The 19926-nt window shown below is 36.8% G+C and overlaps 1 protein-coding gene across 1 annotated transcript in view; it reads right to left on the bottom strand.

The window, feature by feature from the left end:
• Nucleotides 1–19926, bottom strand: part of CFAP44 (cilia and flagella associated protein 44) — a 142156-nt gene that overhangs the window by 81013 nt on the left and 41217 nt on the right. The window contains exon 16 of the mRNA XM_043874030.1: nt 2911–3072. Within this exon, the coding sequence (XP_043729965.1) occupies nt 2911–3072 (162 nt within the window). The remainder of the gene's footprint in view (nt 1–2910; nt 3073–19926) is intronic.

Raw genomic sequence — 19926 nt, 5'->3', positions numbered from 1 at the left:
CATAACTCCCACTGATCTTGGTTTTTTGTTTTCTTTTTAGTATTTATTTTTGATTGATTGATAATTGGTTTACAATATTGGTTTGATTTCTGTCATACATCAACATGAATTTGATCCCGGTTTTATAGAAATTATTTTGCCTTTTTTTCCTAAGAGAGAAGCTAAGTAAAATTTTTCTCAGAGCCTATCATTGTCAATCCATGAATTCTGTGGATTGAAATAGTCCATGAAAGAAGGTGATTTATCTTTGGTGGTAAAGTGATTTATATCCTTAGCCTCTATCAACTAACTATTGCAAAAGCCCCCTAACACTAGCATCCTGACTGCCCATCTTTCACCTTTTTATTGTTTACCCTGTAGAATTAACTTCCAAATTTATATGACCCATCATATCAATCCCCTCCTCAAAAACTGACAATATATATGTTTCAATGCTACTCTCTCGAATCATCCCACCCTCTCCTTTCCCCACTGTGTCCAAAAGTCTGTCCTTTCAATTCAGTTCAGTTCAGTCACTCAGTTGTGTCTGTCTTGCAACCCCATGAGCTGTAGCATGCCAGGCCTCCCTGTCCAACACCAACTCCTGGAGCCTACCTAAACTCATGCCCATTGAGTCGGTGATGCCATCCAACCATCTCATCCTCTGTTGTCCCCTTCTTCTCCTGCCCTCAATTTTTCCCAGCATCAGGGTCTCTTCAAATGAGTCAGCTCTTCACATCAGGTGGCCAAAGTATTGGAGTTTGAGCTTCAATGACCTTCTAATGAACACCCAGGACTGATCTCCTTTAGGATGGACTGGTTCTTGGATCTCCTTGCAGTCCAAGGGACTCTCAAGAGTCTTCTCCAACACCACAGTTCAAAAGCATCAATTCTTCGGCACTCAGCTTTCTTTATAGTCCAACTCTCACATCCATACATGACCACTGGAAAAACCATAGCCTTGATTAGATGGACCTTTGTTGGCAAAGTAATGTCTCTGCTTTTTAATATGCTATCTAGGTTGGTCACAACTTTCCTTCCAAGGAGTAAGCATCTGTTAATTTCATGGCTGCAATCACCATCTGCAGTGATTTTGGAGCCCAGAAAAACAAAGTCAGCCACTGTTTCCCCATCTATTTGCCATGAAGTGATGGGACTGGATGCCATGATCTTCGTTTCCTGAATGTTGAGCTTTAAGCCAACTTTTTCACTCTCCTCTTTCACTTTCATCAAGAGGCTCTTTAGTTCTTCTTCATTTTCTGCCATAAGGGTGGTATCATCTGCATATCTGAGGTTATTGATATTTCTCCCGGCAATCTTGATTCCAGCTTGTGCTTCTTCCAGCCCAGCGTTTCTCGTAATATACTCTGCATATAAGTTAAATAAGCAGGGTGACAGTATACAGCCTTGACGTACTCCTTTTCCTATTTGGAACCAGTCTATTGTTCCATGTCCAGTTCTAACTGTTGCTTCCTGACCTGCAGACAGGTTTCTCAAGAGGCAGGTCAGGTGGTCTGGTATTCCCATCTCTTTCAGAATTTTCCACAATTTATTGTGATCCACAGTCAAAGGCTTTGGCATAGTCAATAAAGCAGAAATAGATGTTTTTCTGGAACTCTCTTGCTTTTTTGATAATCCAGCAGATGTTGGCAACTTGATCTGGTTCCTCTGCCTTTTCTAAAATCAGTTTGAACATCTGGAAATTCATGGTTCATGTATTGTTAAAGCCTGGCTTGTAGAATTTTGAGCATTACTTTACTAGCATGTGAGATGAGTGCAATTGTGCGGTCATTTGAATATTCTTTGACATTGCCTTTCTTTGGGATTGGAATGCAAACTGACCTTTTCCAGTCCTGTGGCCATTGCTGAGTTTTCCAAATTTGCTGACATATTGAGTGCAGCACTTTGACAACATCATCTTTTAGGATTTGAAATAGCTCAACTGGAATTCCATCACCTCCACCAGCTTTGTTTGTAGTGATGCTTCCTAAGGCCCACTTGACTTCACATTCCGGGATGTTTGACTCTAGGTGAATTATCACACCATTGTGATTAACTGAGTCATGAAGATCTTTTTTGTACAGTTCTTCTGTGTATTCTTGCCACCTCTTCTTAATATCTTCTGCTTCTGTCAGTTCCATACCATTTCTGTCCTTTATCGGGCCAATCTTTGCATGAAATGTTCCCTTGGTATCCCTTGGTCTGTCCTTTATATCTATGTAAAATAGACAGCCAGTGCCCATGCTCTGTGACAACCTAGAGAGGTGGGATGGGGAGAGAGGTGGGAGGGATGTCCAAGAGGGAGGGGACATATGCATACCTATAGCTGACATATAGGAGAAACCATCACAATATTGTAATTATCCTCCAATTAAAAGTTAAATTAAAAAATACAATAAAAAACCTGTCACAATTTATTCCAGTGGCCTAAGGAATAAATCTTCTTGGCTAGAATTTAGGGGGTCCTTTGTGGTGGTCACAGAGTCCTATCAAACTCCTCTACAAACTGCATCCCTCTGTTTCATGGCCCAGTCTTCATCTCTTGAAACAACAAAACCCTTGCAATTCTGCCTTCCCTCAGGATGTTCTCCAAGTTTTTATTGCTTTCCCATTTTTAACCTCTCAAAATCCTTCCCTTTCTTTAAATACTAAATGTCTGCTCAATGAAGTCATCCTTGACCTCCTCTCATCCCTCCATCACAACCATATATTCTTTCCTCTGCATGCCCCTAAAATTCTTTTCTTTGCACTGTGATTTTAGTATCTATTCATTACCTCCTCCTAATACAGTTAGCTGCTTTCTACCAGATAAGCTCCTTAAAGTAAAAGTTTGTATCTTCTTCTTCATATTTTCCTAGCACTTAACACAAGCTGTTTTATATCATAAGAAAGAAAATAATTAGAAGACAATGCTTCAAGGATATTTCATACCAGAATCTTAGATTTGACACTTGTGAAGTGGAAATATTTTAAACACATGTCTTTGATTTCATAGGAAACTACATCATGGTCCTCTTCTTCCTCCTTTATAGCTGGAAATGGAGCTTCAAGAACATAGCCATCCTCACAAATAATCAGTAAAGTACTTTCAGGCTAAAAAAAAATGATTAAACATATCATTTACATTTAGGCAAGCTTTTAGAAGCATAGTTTGAAAATATTTTAAACTATAATTTTAAAATTATAAAGCCTATAATTGCTATGTATACTAGCCATTTTAAAAAGATACTTATTACCAGCAATAACCACAGTAAGGAACTAAGTCAATCTTACCAATCACTATACACATAAATACAGTTATATTATTATTAATTAATAAACCAAGTGTTAAAATTAGATTTATATTTGTTTCCTTTATAGATGCCCTCTTTTCTGAGCCAAAAATTAAGTTGTGAAATATGTCAGCTGAAAGGGCAGAATATTAAAATTAGGACTTCCAAGGAAAGTCTGCAGTATGTAGACAGCATATACAACCTCTGTCTCCTTCAATGAATCATCCTCTGCTTGAATTCATTTAATGTGAATGCCCCAAGATTCTTGTTCTCTCCCCTTTTTTCCTTTCTCTCCATAAACATTCCCTGAGAAATCTTGTAGCCATCATGGCTTCATTACCACTCACAAGCAATTAGACTCCAAATTCATCACTCTAGTCCAGACCTCTCTCCTGAGTTTCAAAATCATGTATTTAACCACTGTGGGAAATTCCCATCTTGATACTCCATAGATGCATTATTCAAAATGTTTCTTCATTCAGTTATTTTATTCTATACTTCTCTATTATGTACCTACTATGTACTCAGAATTTTGTAAAGTGCTAGAGGTAAAATTATAATAAGAAAAATAGGAATTGTCTCTGCCATTATGGAGCTTACCTCCAATGGGGAAGCTTGTCATTTAACAAATCATATAAATAAATGTAAATTATAACTGCAACCAGTGTTGCAGAGGTATCACAAGGAGGTTGTAAAAGGTTTCCTGAGAAGGTGGTACCTAAGTGTCGATGTGAAGGATGAGTAGAAGATTATTTCCATAATAACTTGGGGGAGGGCTTGAGGGAATATGCTATGTAAAGAATACACCATGTGCAAATATCCTGTGGCACATATGGGCTTTTAAGAAAGTTGTGGCCTTGGTGGTATCACTAAGGTCAAGAGAACAGAAGTAAGAGGAGAGATTGGGACAGAGCCTAGGAGAAGCAACACTCAATGCCTGAATGAAGAAGGCTGAGAAGGAGTGACATGACATTGGAGAAGAAACCAGGAGAGAATAATGTCCCAAAAAGTCGAAGGGAAATGGTATTTCAAAGAGGAAATGAGGGTCAACAAGGTCAACTGAGGCTAAGAGGGCAAGAAAGATAAGAACTAAAATTGTTAAATGGATACGACTGGTATCTCTGCAAAGTGTTAACCAGGTGGGATTATGAGACAACAAACTTGTAAGAGCATGTGAAGAAGTAGGATGTAAGGAAATGCAGTTCATGGGAATAACCAACCCCCAGGGGAAAAATGGAAGGAGAAGGATGGGGCAGTGACTAGAAGAGAACATGAGGACAAGGAATTTTTTCTGAATAAGTAAGAGGGATTGAATATATTTCAATATTAATGGAAATAATTCATTAAACAGGTGGGGTTAAATTTATATGACAGAAAAGAGAAAACAGTGTGAAATGTTGAAAACAGTGAGAGTAGATTCCCAAGGTCACAAGGGGGAATTGACCTCAAGCAGGAAGGCACATAGCACCTCTACTGTAAGAAAAATAAAAAGGGAAGAGGAACAGGTACCTGCAGAAGTAATAGGATTTTACATTTGGTAGTGGGAAGGTGAAGGAGTTCCTGGCATAGGTGGTCTACTTGTTCTGTGAAATAAGTGATGCTGAGAATGAGAGTGAGCAAGTGGGAGACTTGAAGCTTTGAGGAGAGGAGGGGTTTTTAAATGATCATTGTGGGTGAAAGAGAGTTGATAAGAACAACATCATAGAATCGCTAAGCCCTACTATGAATTGTGTTGAGGCCATTTGAGTCACTAAATCATGAAGAAGCTAATCTTTCCTATTGCATGACTATCTCTAACTGCCCTTGGTAATCACTGTAGGCAAATATAGATCAACTGGGTACAGTCAGGGATGGGTTTTTGCCAGAAATGTATGAAAAAAAGAGAAAGGAGCTCAAGGCATTGGAAGAGTGTTACTGGACCTTATTGATAGAAAGAATCATGACATTTAAGCCAGATATAGGAGGAACTTAAGAGTCTTAACTAAAGACTTCCCTGGTGGCTCAGAGGGTAAAGCATCTGCCTATAATGCGGGAGACCCAGGTTTGATCCCTGGGTAGGGATGATCCTCTGGAGAAGGAAATGGCAACCCACTCCAGTACTCTTGTCTGGAAAATCCCATGGATGGAGGAACCTGGTGAGCTACAGTCCATGGGGTCACAAAGAGTTGGACACAACTGAGTGACTTCACTTTAAGACAAGAATGGACTAATAGGTGAGAGAAAACAAATGGTGAAGGAATAAGAGGGGCCTTCAGAGAACAAGTGGAGCAGAAGTAGCCAAGTGAACAGGTTGAACAAGAGAGAGGCTGAGGTCAGAATGTGAGCTATCTGAATTGTTCACTGTTCAGTCACTCAGTTGTGTCTGACTCTCTGCAATGCCATGGACTGCAGAATGCCGGGTTTCCCTGTTCTTCACCATCTTCCAGAGCTTGCTCAAACTCATGTCCGTTGTACCGGTGATGCCATCCAACCATCTTATCTGAACTGTTGACTTTTAAAGCTGAGTTTTTATAAGATTTTGTGGTTGAAATTGTGTCCCCACAAATTCATATACAGAATGTGACTGTATTTGGAGACAGGGTCTATAGAGAGGGCCCCAATCTAGTAGGACCAGTGTCCTTATAAGAAGAGGAGATTAGGATACAGGGGGACAACCATGTGAGGACACGATGAGAGGGTGGCCATCTGCAAGCCAAGGAGAGAGGCCTCAGAAGAAATCTAAACTGTTAGCACCTTGATCTTAAACTTCTAGCCTAAACAACCATGAGAAAATCAATTTCTGCTCTTTAAGCCACACAGACTGTGGCTATTTTGTTATGAAAGCTCTAGTAAATTAATCAACAGGTGGTCATAGTGCCCAGTGGGTGGCTCTGAGTGTGTGGATAAACTGTAAAGGTCATGTGAAATGAAAAGGTCAAGAGACTGAAGCAACTTGATCAACTAGGCACATGGTGTTAATATCATTCAGGATAATTGTTTATACTTTGGATGAAGAGAAAGATAGCCACAGTCTTAAAATTTTTTAAAGGGGAAGACGTGACCAGGTGGTCAGAAGATAACAGCACTATAAAAGAGAGAAGGTGAGCCTCAGAGCAGCTGTGTTTTATGAGTCAAATCAGAATAGTAATATATATATTGCCACAAATGAAATCAAAGTTAACTACTACACTTCTCTCCCTCACCCCAAACAGGTATAATGAATGCTGAGAAGTTGATGTGTATCCTTTCACACTTTTCTCCTCAGAATAGAATTTTTTCAAGAAAGGAAAAGGGTATTCATTTATCCTTTCAGTGAAGATATGGTAAATCCATATTCATTAAAATAAAATAACCAGACATATTAGAAATAAAACATCAGGAGAGAGAGTCAACAAAATTTTAAAAATCCATTAAGATTTCAGATGTTGAAACGATCAGACATAGCCCAAAAAATAATTATGCCTACCATGTTTAAAGTTACAAGAGAAAATCTTAAAATATCTGCAGGAAACAGTTTTATCTATTAAAACTAACAAAACAGATACAAAGAAATAATCAAATAAAACTTCAAGAGCTAAAAATACAAAAGTTGAAATTAGTATGGTGAAGGGTGACTTTAACACTAATAACTGAAGAGATAACTAGTCAGTAGAAAACAGATGAGAAGAAATCTATGAAATACAACTTAGTTTTTTTTAAGTTAGAAGATACAGAAGATAGGGCAAGACATTTAGAGAATAAGATTGAGAAATTCTAACATACTTGATCGCATCTGAAAGGGAAAAAAACAAAAGCAATTATTTCAAGACAAATTGATTCAATTTTTCCCCCAGAATTGATACAAGTTACAAACCCATGGATTCAAGCACCTATATACATCAAAACAAAATTGCAGAACACTAAAATCAGAAAATCCAAAACACTGCCAAAAAAGGACAAATTACTTTCAAAAGAGTGACAATCACACCAACAGGTAGTAGAAGTAACTGAAGTTAGAAAGCAGTGGAATGGCATCTTGAGTGAGCTGAAAGAAAATTACTGCTATCTAGGATTCAATGCCAACAAAAATATCCTTTAATACTGTAAGAAAAACTTCCAGAAAAAGTTAGAGAGCTTGCAAACAGCAAACCTGCAAATAAGAGGAAAATTTCCCAAATGCAAGAAGGAATAAATAGCAAAGAAAGTGGTCAATACATGGGTAATTCTTAGCAATGGTTAATTGAATATATCTTGTGAGATTTAAAAAATACAAGTCTTAAAAATCAAATCCTCATACACTATTGCTGGGGATGTGGATTGGTGCAGCCACTATGGAGAATAATATAGGTATTCCTTAAAAAACTAAAAATAGAGTTACTATATGATCCAGTAATTCCACACCTGTGCATATATCTGGAGAAAATTCCAATTCAAAAAGATACATGCACCCTAATACTCATAGCAGCACTATTTACAATAGCCAAGACATGGAAGCAACCTAAATGTCCATCAACAGAGGGATGGATAAAGAAGATGTGATATATATACAATGGAATATTACTCAGCCATTAAAAATAATGAAATAATGCCACTTGCTGCAACATAGATGGATCTAGAGATCATCATCATAAGTGAAGTAAGTCAAACAAATATCATATGATACTGCTTATGTGCAGAATCTAAAAAAATATATACAAATGAACTAATTTACAAATCAGAAACAGACTCACAGACATAGAAAACAAACTTATGGTTACCAAAGGGGGAAGAGGGAGATAAATCAGGAGTTTAGGATTACCAGATACAAACTACTGTGTATAAAATAGATAAACAACAAGGTTCTACTGTTATGGCACCACAAAATGTATTATCTTGCAGTAAATTATAATGGAAAAGAAACTGAAAAAAAATAACTGTGCTGTACACTAGAAACTCCTGTTGTAAAATCAATAATACATCAATTGTAAAAAATTTATACATATATATGTATATATCTTAAAAGATTATTTTTAAAATACACAGCAATAGAATATCATTCCAGAAGGAAGGTAGAGAGAAGATTTCTAAGGTGTTTGCATTGTCTTGGGTAAAGAATCAACAATAAACTTTCATAAGTTATGGACATATGTTAGAAAGCGTAAAGTATACATTAAAAGAATAGAAATAACTGTATTACTTCCAAACAAGCAAAAGGAAAAATATAATGATTATTTAAGGAAAAACAATCCAAAATAAGACAAATAAGGAAAGAAAAACCAAGAAAATAAGGGTTAAAAAGCACAAGATGACAGATTTGATCCAAATTATACATTTAGATAATTTCTAGAAATAATATAATTTACATATAATTATAATTATATATAATATATATAATTTTGATATATTTAATGTATATTATAAATATATAAATTTATATAAATTATATATAATTATAATTATTTAATTATATATTATATATACATTTATATATTTATATTATATATAAATTATATTCTATATTTTATATAATATATATTGTATATAATTTTATATATAATTATAAATAAATATTATAATAAAATGTATAATATATAATAATATATGATATATAATATGTGTATTAACATATATACATATAATATATAATATATATAATAGAATAATTATTATATATAGTATTTTATATTTATTATGTTACTGTATATTTATTATATATATTATATATATGAAAATTATATATATTGTAATATTATATATACAATATAATAATACATATTATATATAAAATGATTAATAATATATATCACGTATAATATATATAATATATTAAATAATAATATACATAATATATAATGATTATAATTATATTTATTGGTAAGTAATATAGTTATATAAAAATTATATAATTTACATACAATTAGAATTATAATTACATATATAATTATAATTATGTATGTAATCATATATAAGTATAGATATTATATATATTATATAATATATATTATACATTAAATTATAAATATATATGTATATTATACTATAATATAAATATATATATATTATTTATAATATGTATAATTATATATAAATTAATATGATTTATAATATATACAATCACATATAACATGCATAATATATAATTATAACATAATATAATATTATCTATAATATTTCACTTATATATTTATATTATATATATAATATATATAATATAAAATTTATATATAATATAAGGTTATCTATTATATATAAGATATATAAGATATATAACATATAACACATACATATGATATAATATTATATAAATATTACATATATTATATGATATATAAATATATATCTATAAATATTTAATAAATATAATATATAAATAATATTATATATTATTATAATATATAATATAATATATACAATATATAACATAATATATAATATATAATATATTTATATATTATATATAATATTTCTATTATATATATGATATATAATTGTATAACTATACATATGTAATATTTATATAATGTATAAATTTAATAATATAATATATAATAAAATATATAGTATAATACAATAATTAATAATATAATCTATAATATAATAATTAATATGTAATATAATATAAAATATATAATTATACTATATATATTTATAAGTAATATAATTTAGTAAATTATATAATTTCTATTATATAATTATATTACTTATAAATTAATTAAGTGCTTCAGCTAAAAGACAAAGATGATCAGATTGGATATTTTTAAAATCCAGCTGTTCACAAAAGACACACATAAAACAAATAATAGAGATGAAAAATTTACTTCATAATAAAAGGTTTAATTTATTAGAAAATTGATGAGTTAAATTTCTATATACCTAATAGGCTTCCCTGTTGGCTCAGACGGTGAAGAATCTGCCTGCAACGCCAAAGACCCAGGTTCAATCCCTGGGTTGGGAAGATCCCCTGGAGAAAGGAATGACAACCCAGTCCAGTATTCTTGCCTGGAGTATTCCACGGACAGAGCAGCCTGGCAGGCTACAATCCATGGAGTTGCAAAGAGTCAGACAGGACTGAGCAACTAACACTTTCACTTTCACTAATATCATGACTTCAAAATATATAAAGCAAAGAAGGACAGAACCACAAGGGAAAAATATAAAGACTTTTAAAAGTCTCTCAGTAACAAGCAAATAGAAAAATCAAAGTGATATAGATAATTTAACTATATAATTAAAAATCTGAGCTAATAGACATAAGCAAAAACTGCATAGAACTTTGAGAACAGGCTACATACAGTATCACATGAAGAATATTTATAAAGCACAGGAAGAATATTTACAAGTACATTAAGACTATTTATAAAATTTGCCTCAATTTCAAAAGATTAAAATAATAGAGCTAAAGTAAAGTGCAATTAAACTCAGATGGCAAAGAATCTGCCTGCAATGCAGGAGACCCACGTTCGATCCCTGGGTCAGAAAGATCCCCTGGAGAAGGGAGTGGCTACCTACTCCAGCATTCTTGCTTGGAGAATTCTATGGACAAAGGAGCCTGGTAAGTTACAGTCCATAGGGTTGTAAAGAGTCAGACATGACTGAGCGACTAACACTTCATTCACTTCATCAATAATTTAAAAGTAAAAACTCCATGTGTTTAGAAATTAAGAGCAAGCTCTGGGAGTTGGTGATGGACAGGGAAACCTGGCATGCCGCAGTCCATGGGGTCTCAGAGTTGGACATGACTGAGCCACTGAACTGACTGCCTAAGAAATTAGTATTTCTAAAAGAGAACAACATGCAGAGTAGGACAACACTGGGCTCAACGCATGCTATAAACACACCAAAAAAAATCCCTATATATGGATCAATTCTCACTGAAAATAAACTAGAAACTAATAGAAAGGTCTTCTGCAACCAAGGCTACAAAAGAGATCCACAAGGAGTTGGGCAGGGAGGAGAAGCAATCAGGTCAGGACTCATGCCCCTAGGAGAGAACACAGAAGAGGAGGGGGATTTCACAGCTCAGATATCATCCTTGCAAAGTGAGGGTGCACATAAAGATGAATATTAAGATTAATAACTAATGTAAGTATCCATCTCATGAAATTAGAAAATAAACTCTTAATACAGTAGGTATGAAAGTGAAAGTTGCTCAGCTGTGTCTGACTCTTGGCAACCCCATAGAATAGTCCATGGAATTCTCCAGGCCAGAATACTGGAGTGGGTAGCTGTTCCCTTCTCCAGGGGATCTTCCCAACTTGGGGATCAAACCCATGTCTCCTGCATTGCAGGCAGATTCTTCACCAGCTGAGCCACCAGGGAAGCCCAAGAATACTGGAGTGGATAGCCTATCCCGTCTCCAGCAGATCTTCCCAGCCCAGGAATCAAACCAGGGTCTCCTACATTGCAGGCAGATTCTTTATCAGCTGAGCTAACAGGGAAGCCCACAGTAGGATATAGGATCATAATAAAAGAACATAACTTAATGAAACAAAAAACAAAATAAAATCAATATAGTGAAAAGTTCCTTGAAAATACTGACAAACTTCTAGGAAGATTAAGCAAGAGGGAGGGGAAAAAATAACCAATATAAAAAAATAAAAAGGAAACATCTCTATAGATCTTGTGACATTAAGAATATTATGAAAATTACAGACAACAAGAAACAATTTCCCTAGGGGGGAAAATGAGCTTACCAAAACTAAATCAAGAACACATCTGATTGGAACCATAATAGCCAAAGCAATCTTGAGAAAGAAAAAGCTGGAGGCATCATAACTACCTGATTTCAAACTATTCTGTAAAGCTATAGTAATCAAAATATAGTATTGTCATAAAAACAGTCATAAAGATCAATGGAACAGAATAGAGAACCCCAAAATAAATCTACATACATATGGTAAATTATGATATACCCTGTGAGTGTGAAGAAGCTCATAGCACGTTACATGATTGTGTCTGAACAGATCCCTGTCATCTGTGAATCCAGAGCTCCTATGGAAGTGATTTATCAGAAGATACATGTTCCACTAAGAAATTGAGAGCAGGGAACTGGGCAGGGTGCTGTATGGAGCTTAAGGTGTTATGGACTTTCTCAGAAAGCACAAAGTCCTGGGACTAATAAAGAAGGTCTGTAAACTCAGAGATGCCCCCAAAGGCCAGGGTTTTTGACCTGCTGAGAGCTGAGGAACAAGAGTGGACCTAGTGGCATTTGATTAGTGTGGACAAGTTATAAAATAGCTGGAAGAATACATACAGAGAGGATGCAAAAGAGGGGTCTGAGGGAAAGTAAGAGGGTTAAAGCTGCAAAAGCATTCCTCTAGTGGATTTCTCAAACACACCAGCCAACATGCAAGGACAGGTGTCCTGTCAAACCATTTCCCCCATGAAACCTGATCCATCATTCTGCAATGAGGCTGGAGGCCCGCTAACCCCATTTGTAACTGAAGGGCTTGCCCCTAATTCCCAGGCATGCACTCTGAGCAGCAGTACAAACAAACAATCTAATTAAAAAATGGGCAGAAGATCTGAACAGATATTTTTCCAAAGAAGACAGAGACTGACAACGAGTACATAAAAAGATGCTCAACATCACTAATCATCAGGAAATTACAACTCAAAACCACAAGATATCACCTCACACCTCTCAGAATGAGTCGCTTCAGTCATGTCCAATTCTTTGTGATCCTGTGGACTGTAGGCTACCAGGCTCCTCTGCCAAAATAGCTATTATCAAAATGACAAGAAATGCTGGCTAAGGTGGAAAAAAGGGAATGCTTATTGGTAGTAACATAAATCAGTACAGCCACTATTGAAAACAATGTGGAGATTCCTCAAAAAATTAAAAGAAACTACATATAATCCAGCAACTTCACTTCCAGGTATTTATCTGAGATAATGAAAACATTAACTTGAAAAAATACGTGCAGCCTCATATTTATTGCAACATTCTTTACAATAGCTAAGATGTGAAAACAGTCTAAGGGTACACTGAAGGATGAATGCAGAAAGAAAAGAAAATATTCCATTATGATTATATAACACAATGGAATATTATTCAGTCATAAAAGAATGAAATCTTGTAATCTGCAACAACATGGATAGACTTTGAAGGCATTAAGTTAAATAAGTAGGAAAAAAAGATAAATATACTATGATCTCCTTGTATGTGGAATCTTAAGGGAAAAAAAAAACATAGATGCAGAAAACACACTGGTGATTGCTAAAGTAGTTTGGGGATGGGTAAAGCAAAGAGTTCAAAAGGTACAAATTTCCAATTATAAATTAAGTCATGGGAATGTAATGTATGGCATGATGACTATAGTCAATAATACTTTGCTTACTTGAATGTTGCTCAAGAATAGATCTGGGGTGAAACAGATCACCAGCCCAGGTTGGATGCATGAGACAAGTGCTCGGGCCTGGTACACTGGGAAGACCCAGAGGGATTGGGTAGAGAGGGAGGTGGGAGGGGGGATCAGGATGGGGAATACATGTAAATCCATGGCTGACTCATGTCAATGTATGACAAAAACCACTACAATATTGTAAAGTAATTAGCCTCCAACTAACAAAAAAAAATGAAAAAAAAAAAAAGATCTCAAAAGTTCTCATGTACAGTGACAGATGTTAACTATACTTATTGTGGCAATCAGTATGTGGCAAATCATACGAGTATCAAATCATGTTGTTTATTTAAAACTAATTTATGTCAATTATACTTTAAAATGGAGAAGGCAATGGCAACCCACTCCAGTACTCTTGCCTGGAAAATTCCATGGACGGAGGAGCCTGGTAGGCTGCAGTCCATGGGGTCCTGAAGAGTAGGACATGACTGAGCGACTTAACTTTCACTTTTCACTTTCATGCAGCAGAGAAGGAAATGGCAACCCACTCCAGTGTTTTTGCCTGGAGAATCCCAGGGACAGAGGAGCCTTGTAGGCTGCTGTCTATGGGGTCGCACAGAATCAGACTTGACTGAAGCAACTTAGCAGCAGCAGCAGCAGCAGACTTTAAAAATTTTTAAAGAACTATGATTTCCCAGGTGGCGCAGAGGTAAAGAATTCGACTGCCAATACAGGAGACACAAGACACACAGGTTTGATCCCTGGGCCGAGAAGATCCCCTGGAGTAGGAAATGTCAACCCACTCCAGTATTCTTGCCTGGGAAATATCATGAACAGAGGAGCCTGGCGGGTTCAGTCTATGGGGTCACAAAGAGTCAGACATGACTGAACACACACACACACACAATTATTAAAGTCACTGAATTAATTTTTAAAAAATCACCTTAGACACTATGCTCTGATGACTACATTACCAAGCCTGCCAAAAATTTAAAGTTCTAATTTAAAGTCTTCAAGAGAATAGAAAAAAAGGGATATTTTATAATTCATCTTAGGAGATTAAAAAATTTTAATAACAAAATTGAAGAACTACAAAGAAAGAAAATATTAGCCAAACCTTATTTATAAACAGATGAAAATCCCTATATTAGCTATATATTAACTAACAATTCAATAACAAGAAAAGTTTGCTAAACCAGCTAAAGACATCACAGAGAAATCAGTATCACTATAGCTCTGAAGCCAAGATTGCAGGAAAAGGGAAGCTAGTTGAGGTGAGGTGAATATTCTTTGCACTTTTTCTTCTCAGGGCATTGGCCAACTTACAGAATGGGACCTAGAAGCCAAACAGAATGCAGTGTTCTAGAGCTTTAGGCATTCTCTCAGACATAAAGAATAGATGCTTTCAAACTGTGGTGCTGGAGAAGACTTGAGAGTTCCTTGGACTGCACAGAGATAAAATCAGTCAATCCTAAAGGAAATCAACCCTGAATATTCATTGGAAGGACTGAAGCTGAAGCTCCAATACTTTGGCCACCTGATGCGAAGAGCTGACTCATTGGAAAAGACCCTGATGTTAGAAAAGATTGAAGACAGGAGGAAAAGAGGATGGCAGAGAACGAGATGGTTGGATGGCATCACTGACTCAATGGACATGAGCTAAAGCAAGATCTGGGAGATGGTGAAGGATACAGGGAGACCTGGTATGTTGCAGTCCATGGGGTCACAAAGAGTCAGGCAGGATTAAATGACTGAAAAAAAAAAACAGACATAAACAGACACAAGTTGAAATTTAAAGCAACCAACAAGAAAGTTAGAACTTGAGGGCACAGGATACCAGAGAAAAAGGAAATGCAGAAATGTGAGCCTGACATTCTGCTGGGCATTTGCCTTTAGAACATTTACATAATCCTAGGGACTCCCCTGGTGGCTCAGAGGGTAAAGCGTCTGCCTACAATGCGGGAGACCTGGGTTCAATCCTTGGGTCAGGAAGATCCCCTGGAGAAGGAAATGGCAACCCACCCCAGTATTCTTGCCTGGAAAATCCCATGGACAGAGAAGCCTGGTAGGCTACAGTCCATGGGGTCAAAAAGAGTCGGACAGGACTGAGCGACTTCACTTTCAAAGCTGCATGGGAACAGGAGTTGCTCATTTCATCCAAAAAGTCACATTATTGTTTACTTAGTTTCATTTTTGAATGATACTAACACTGGGTATTGGAGAAGGCAATGGCAACCCACTCCAGTACTCTTGCCTGGAAAATCCCATGGACGGAGGAGCCTGGTAAGCTGCAGTCCATGGGGTTGCGAAGAGTCGGACTCAACTGAGCAACTTCACTTACACTTTTCACTTTCATGCCTTGGAGAAGGAAATAGCAACCCACTCCAGAGTTCTTGCCTGGAGAATCCCAGGGACGGCGGAGCCTGGTGGGCTGCCATCTATAGGGTCACACAGAGTCAGACACGACTGAAGCGACTTAGCAGCAGCAACACTGGGTATAAAATTGTGGGGTGGTAGTTATCTTCTTTTAGCAGTTTATAGTTCTATATCTATTGAAGAAATTATTAAAATTCCTCCTACAAACAATTCAGGTCAAGAGAATAGGAAAGACTTTTTTTCAAAAATAAGGCCAGTAATACCTCAATTCCAAAGTTGGTAAGGACATTACAAAACGGGGGTATTATCACTGTTACGTATGTACATATAAAAATCTTTATTAGAATATTAGTAAACTAGTTAGCCTTAGTCACTCAGTCATGTTTGATTCTTTGAGACCCCATGGATTGTATCCCATCAGGTTCCTCTGTTCATGGAATTCTCCAGGCCAGAATACTGGGGTGGGTAGCCATTCCCTTCTCCAAGGGATCTTGATGACCCAGGGATCAAATCCAGTCCTCCTGCATTTCAGGTAGATTCTTTACCATCTGAGCCACCAGGAAAGCCCCCATTAGTAAATTATGTGTGTGTGTTAAAAAATAGTGAGTTGATGTGTGTCAGGATGATAAGAGGGAGGTCATTTTAGGCAGAGAAGATCAAGTTCAAAGCTTAATGGCTGAAACAGAGAGGAGCAAAAAGGACACAGAAGAGACAGATTTAACAGATGTTTAAGATGCATCTTCACCAGCGGCAGGGCTTGGTGAAGCAGGGTGGTCAGAGGTCAGGAAGAGATGGCTCAAAGATTTCCTGGTTTAGGAAAGAGTAAAAATGGTGCTCTCAGAAAATGCAGAAGAGAGGAAAAAAATAACATTTAGAGAAACTCCAATGAATTTCATTTATAAACCTCAAAATTATCCCCAGAAATTCAAAAGATCATCAAGTTCTGTCAGTTCTACCTAGCTTTTATCCACACCTTGGTGTCATCTTCTCTGGAACACAGTTGCCTAATTGATCTACCTGCCTCTCATCTGGCTCCCTTATAACTTCTCCCTTGTAACTACTGCCTAAGTGATCACAGTAGTGACAACTGTAGGAAGAATAGTTATTTGAGTGATGTACTCTTACTGGAAAAGAAAATAATGGACAGAAGCTTAATGCATTCAGGAAGGTTACAGGACTGACCATTGAGCTGGCAGGGCTAACAGCTACTGCTATTTGGACAACTGAAGTGTGCAGTTACAAATGGTAATTTATTTTTTCTTTCACTTTCATTGTAATATAATTGACATAACATTGTATAAGTTTAAGATGTACAACATGATGATTTGATACATGTATATATTGTGAAATGAGAGTATTTTACTTTTACGTTAGTAACTCCCAAACAATGTTTGGAAATACAAGTGCTAACTGGTACCACTGCCTGAAATGTCTTTTTATCTGTTTTGGTGGAGGAAGTTCAGTTCAGTTCAGTTCAGTTGCTCAGTCATGTCCAACTCTTTGTGACCCCATGAACCACAGCACGCCAGGCCTACTTGTCCATCACCAACTCCCGGAGTTTACCCAAACTCACGTCCATTGAGTCAGTGATGCCATCCAACCATCTCATCCTGGTGGAGGGAGAGAGGGGTCTTTTCTGCTACTTCTTTAAACATTTCTTATTTTGAAATATTAATTCATAGGAAGTTACTAAGATAGTACAAAGAGGTATCATGTACCCTTTGCCCAGTTTCTCCCACTGGTTACCTCTTATGCACCAATATCAAAAGCAGGAAATCAACATTAATATAGAATGTGTGTATAGTTCCATGTCATTTTATCACATGTGCAGATTCAAGTAATCATCCACAGCAAGCAAAATACAAACTACTCCACCACCAAAAAGATCTCCTTCAAGCTGTGCCTTTATAGAGTCAAACCCACCCCTTTCCCACCCATCATTCCTAACTCCTGAAAAATGTTGCCCTGCTTTTTTTTTTTGTAACTTTAATATCGAGAGAAATGATTGAAGGATGCACAAATATGTTGTGATATAACTGCTCATGCTTTAACAAAGAGCATCTTCTGCAGCTCTCATTCCCTTCACCTATACCACTTGCACTCACCTCCCCTCTGACTCACATTCTGCCAATTCCTTAAGATTAAGGTAGAATAATATAACATAACGTGTTAACTTCTCCCTTTCTTGATAGTCCCCTGCTCTATATTCGTAGTGCGTACGTGCCTGTTAAGTCGCTCCAGTCGTGTCTGACTCTGCAATCCCATGGTCTGTAGCCTGCCAGGCTCCTCTATCCATGGGATTCTCCAAGCAAGATTACTGGAGTGGGTTGCCGTGCCCTTCTCCAGGGGATCTTTCTGACCCAGGAATTGAATCTGTGTCTCCCTGGGGCTCCTGCATTGAAGGCAGATTCTTTACTGTTGAGCCACCAGAAAAGCCCCATCTTCATAGTACATACTATCTATACCACCGATACTGATATTTTAGTCACCCATTCCCTTGTGAAACCTTAAATAATTCTATCACAGAACAATATAACTTCTTAAAATAGATTACAGATGCTATCCCCAAAATTCTGATAGTACATCTATGTAGTTCATCAGTATTATTATTTTGCTAGGACCCTAGTACAGTACCTGGCTTAGACAATCAATATTCAGGTGATTGAATTATGCTATGCTCAAAATTCGGGAAATTGGAGGCATTTAGTAAGGTTAGTAATCAATGCTGAATCACCATTGTCATTAGGAAACAGGCAATGGAAGTTAGAAAAGAATATGGAGGTGAAATTCAGACAGAGGAGCAGGAAAGAGATAAAGATGAGGACAAATACATTCAGACCTTAGAACTGAACTTAATGTCAGAAGGGCTGCCAGACCCAAGTCAACACATTCTGATGTGTTGTGTTTCATGATAAAGTCTCTGTTGTTGAAGCAAGTTCAGTTCAGTCGCTCAGTCGTGTCTGACTCTTTGCGACCCCATGAATCGCAGCACGCCAGGCCTCCCTGTCCATCACCAGCTCCCAGCCATCTCATCCTCTGTCATCCCCTTCTCCTCCTGCACCCAATCCCTCCCAGCATCAGGGTCTTTTCCAAGGAGTCAACTCTTCGCATGAGGTGGCCAAAGTATTGGAGTTTCAGCTTCAGCATCAGTCCTTCTAGTGAACACCCAGGACTGATCTCCTTTAGGATGGACCGGTTGGATCTCCTTGTAGTCCAAGGGACTCTCAAGAGTCTTCTCCAACACCACAGTTCAAAAGCATCAATTCTTCAGCGCTCAGCTTTCTTCACAGTCCAACTCTCACATCCATACATGACCCCTGGAAAAACCATAGCCTTGACCAGATGGACCTTTGTTGACAAAGTAATGTCTCTGCTTTTTAATATGCTTTCTAGGTTGGTCATAACTTTCCTTCCAAGGAGTAAGCATCTGTTAATTTCATGGCTGCAATCACCATCTGCAGTGATTTTGGAGCCCAAAAAAATGAAGTATGACACTGTTTCCACTGTCTCCCCATCTATTTCCCATGAGGTGATGGGACCAGATGCCATGATCTTAGTTTTCTGAATGTTAAGCTTTAAGCTTAAAGCCAACTTTTTCACTCTCCTCTTTCACTTTCATCAAGAGGCTTTTTAGTTCCTCTTCACTTTCTGCCATAAGGGTGGTGTCATCTGCATATCTGAGGTTATTGATATTTCTCCCGGCAATCTTGATTCCAGCTTGTGCTTCTTCCAGCCCAGCGTTTCTCATGATGTACTTTGCATATAAGTTAAATAAGCAGGGTGACAATATACAGCCTTGTCATACTCCTTTTCCTATTTGGAACCAGTCTGTTGTTCCATGCCCAGTTCTAACTGTTGCTTCCTGACCTGCATACAGGTTTCTCAAGAGGCAAGGCAGGTGTTGAAGCAAAGTCTGATATAATAGACTGATTACATTATGGAAGAGAGAGGAGGTAGTGGGAGTATGGAGGGTGGTGGCTTGGAGCTCCTGAGTGATGTTCCACTAGTCAAGCTGAACA

This window comes from Cervus elaphus, chromosome 19, assembly GCF_910594005.1.
Source record: "Cervus elaphus chromosome 19, mCerEla1.1, whole genome shotgun sequence".
Lineage (NCBI taxonomy): Eukaryota > Metazoa > Chordata > Mammalia > Artiodactyla > Cervidae > Cervus > Cervus elaphus.
Note: the sequence above shows the minus strand (reverse complement) of the source record. Positions and strands in the feature narration are given on the sequence as shown.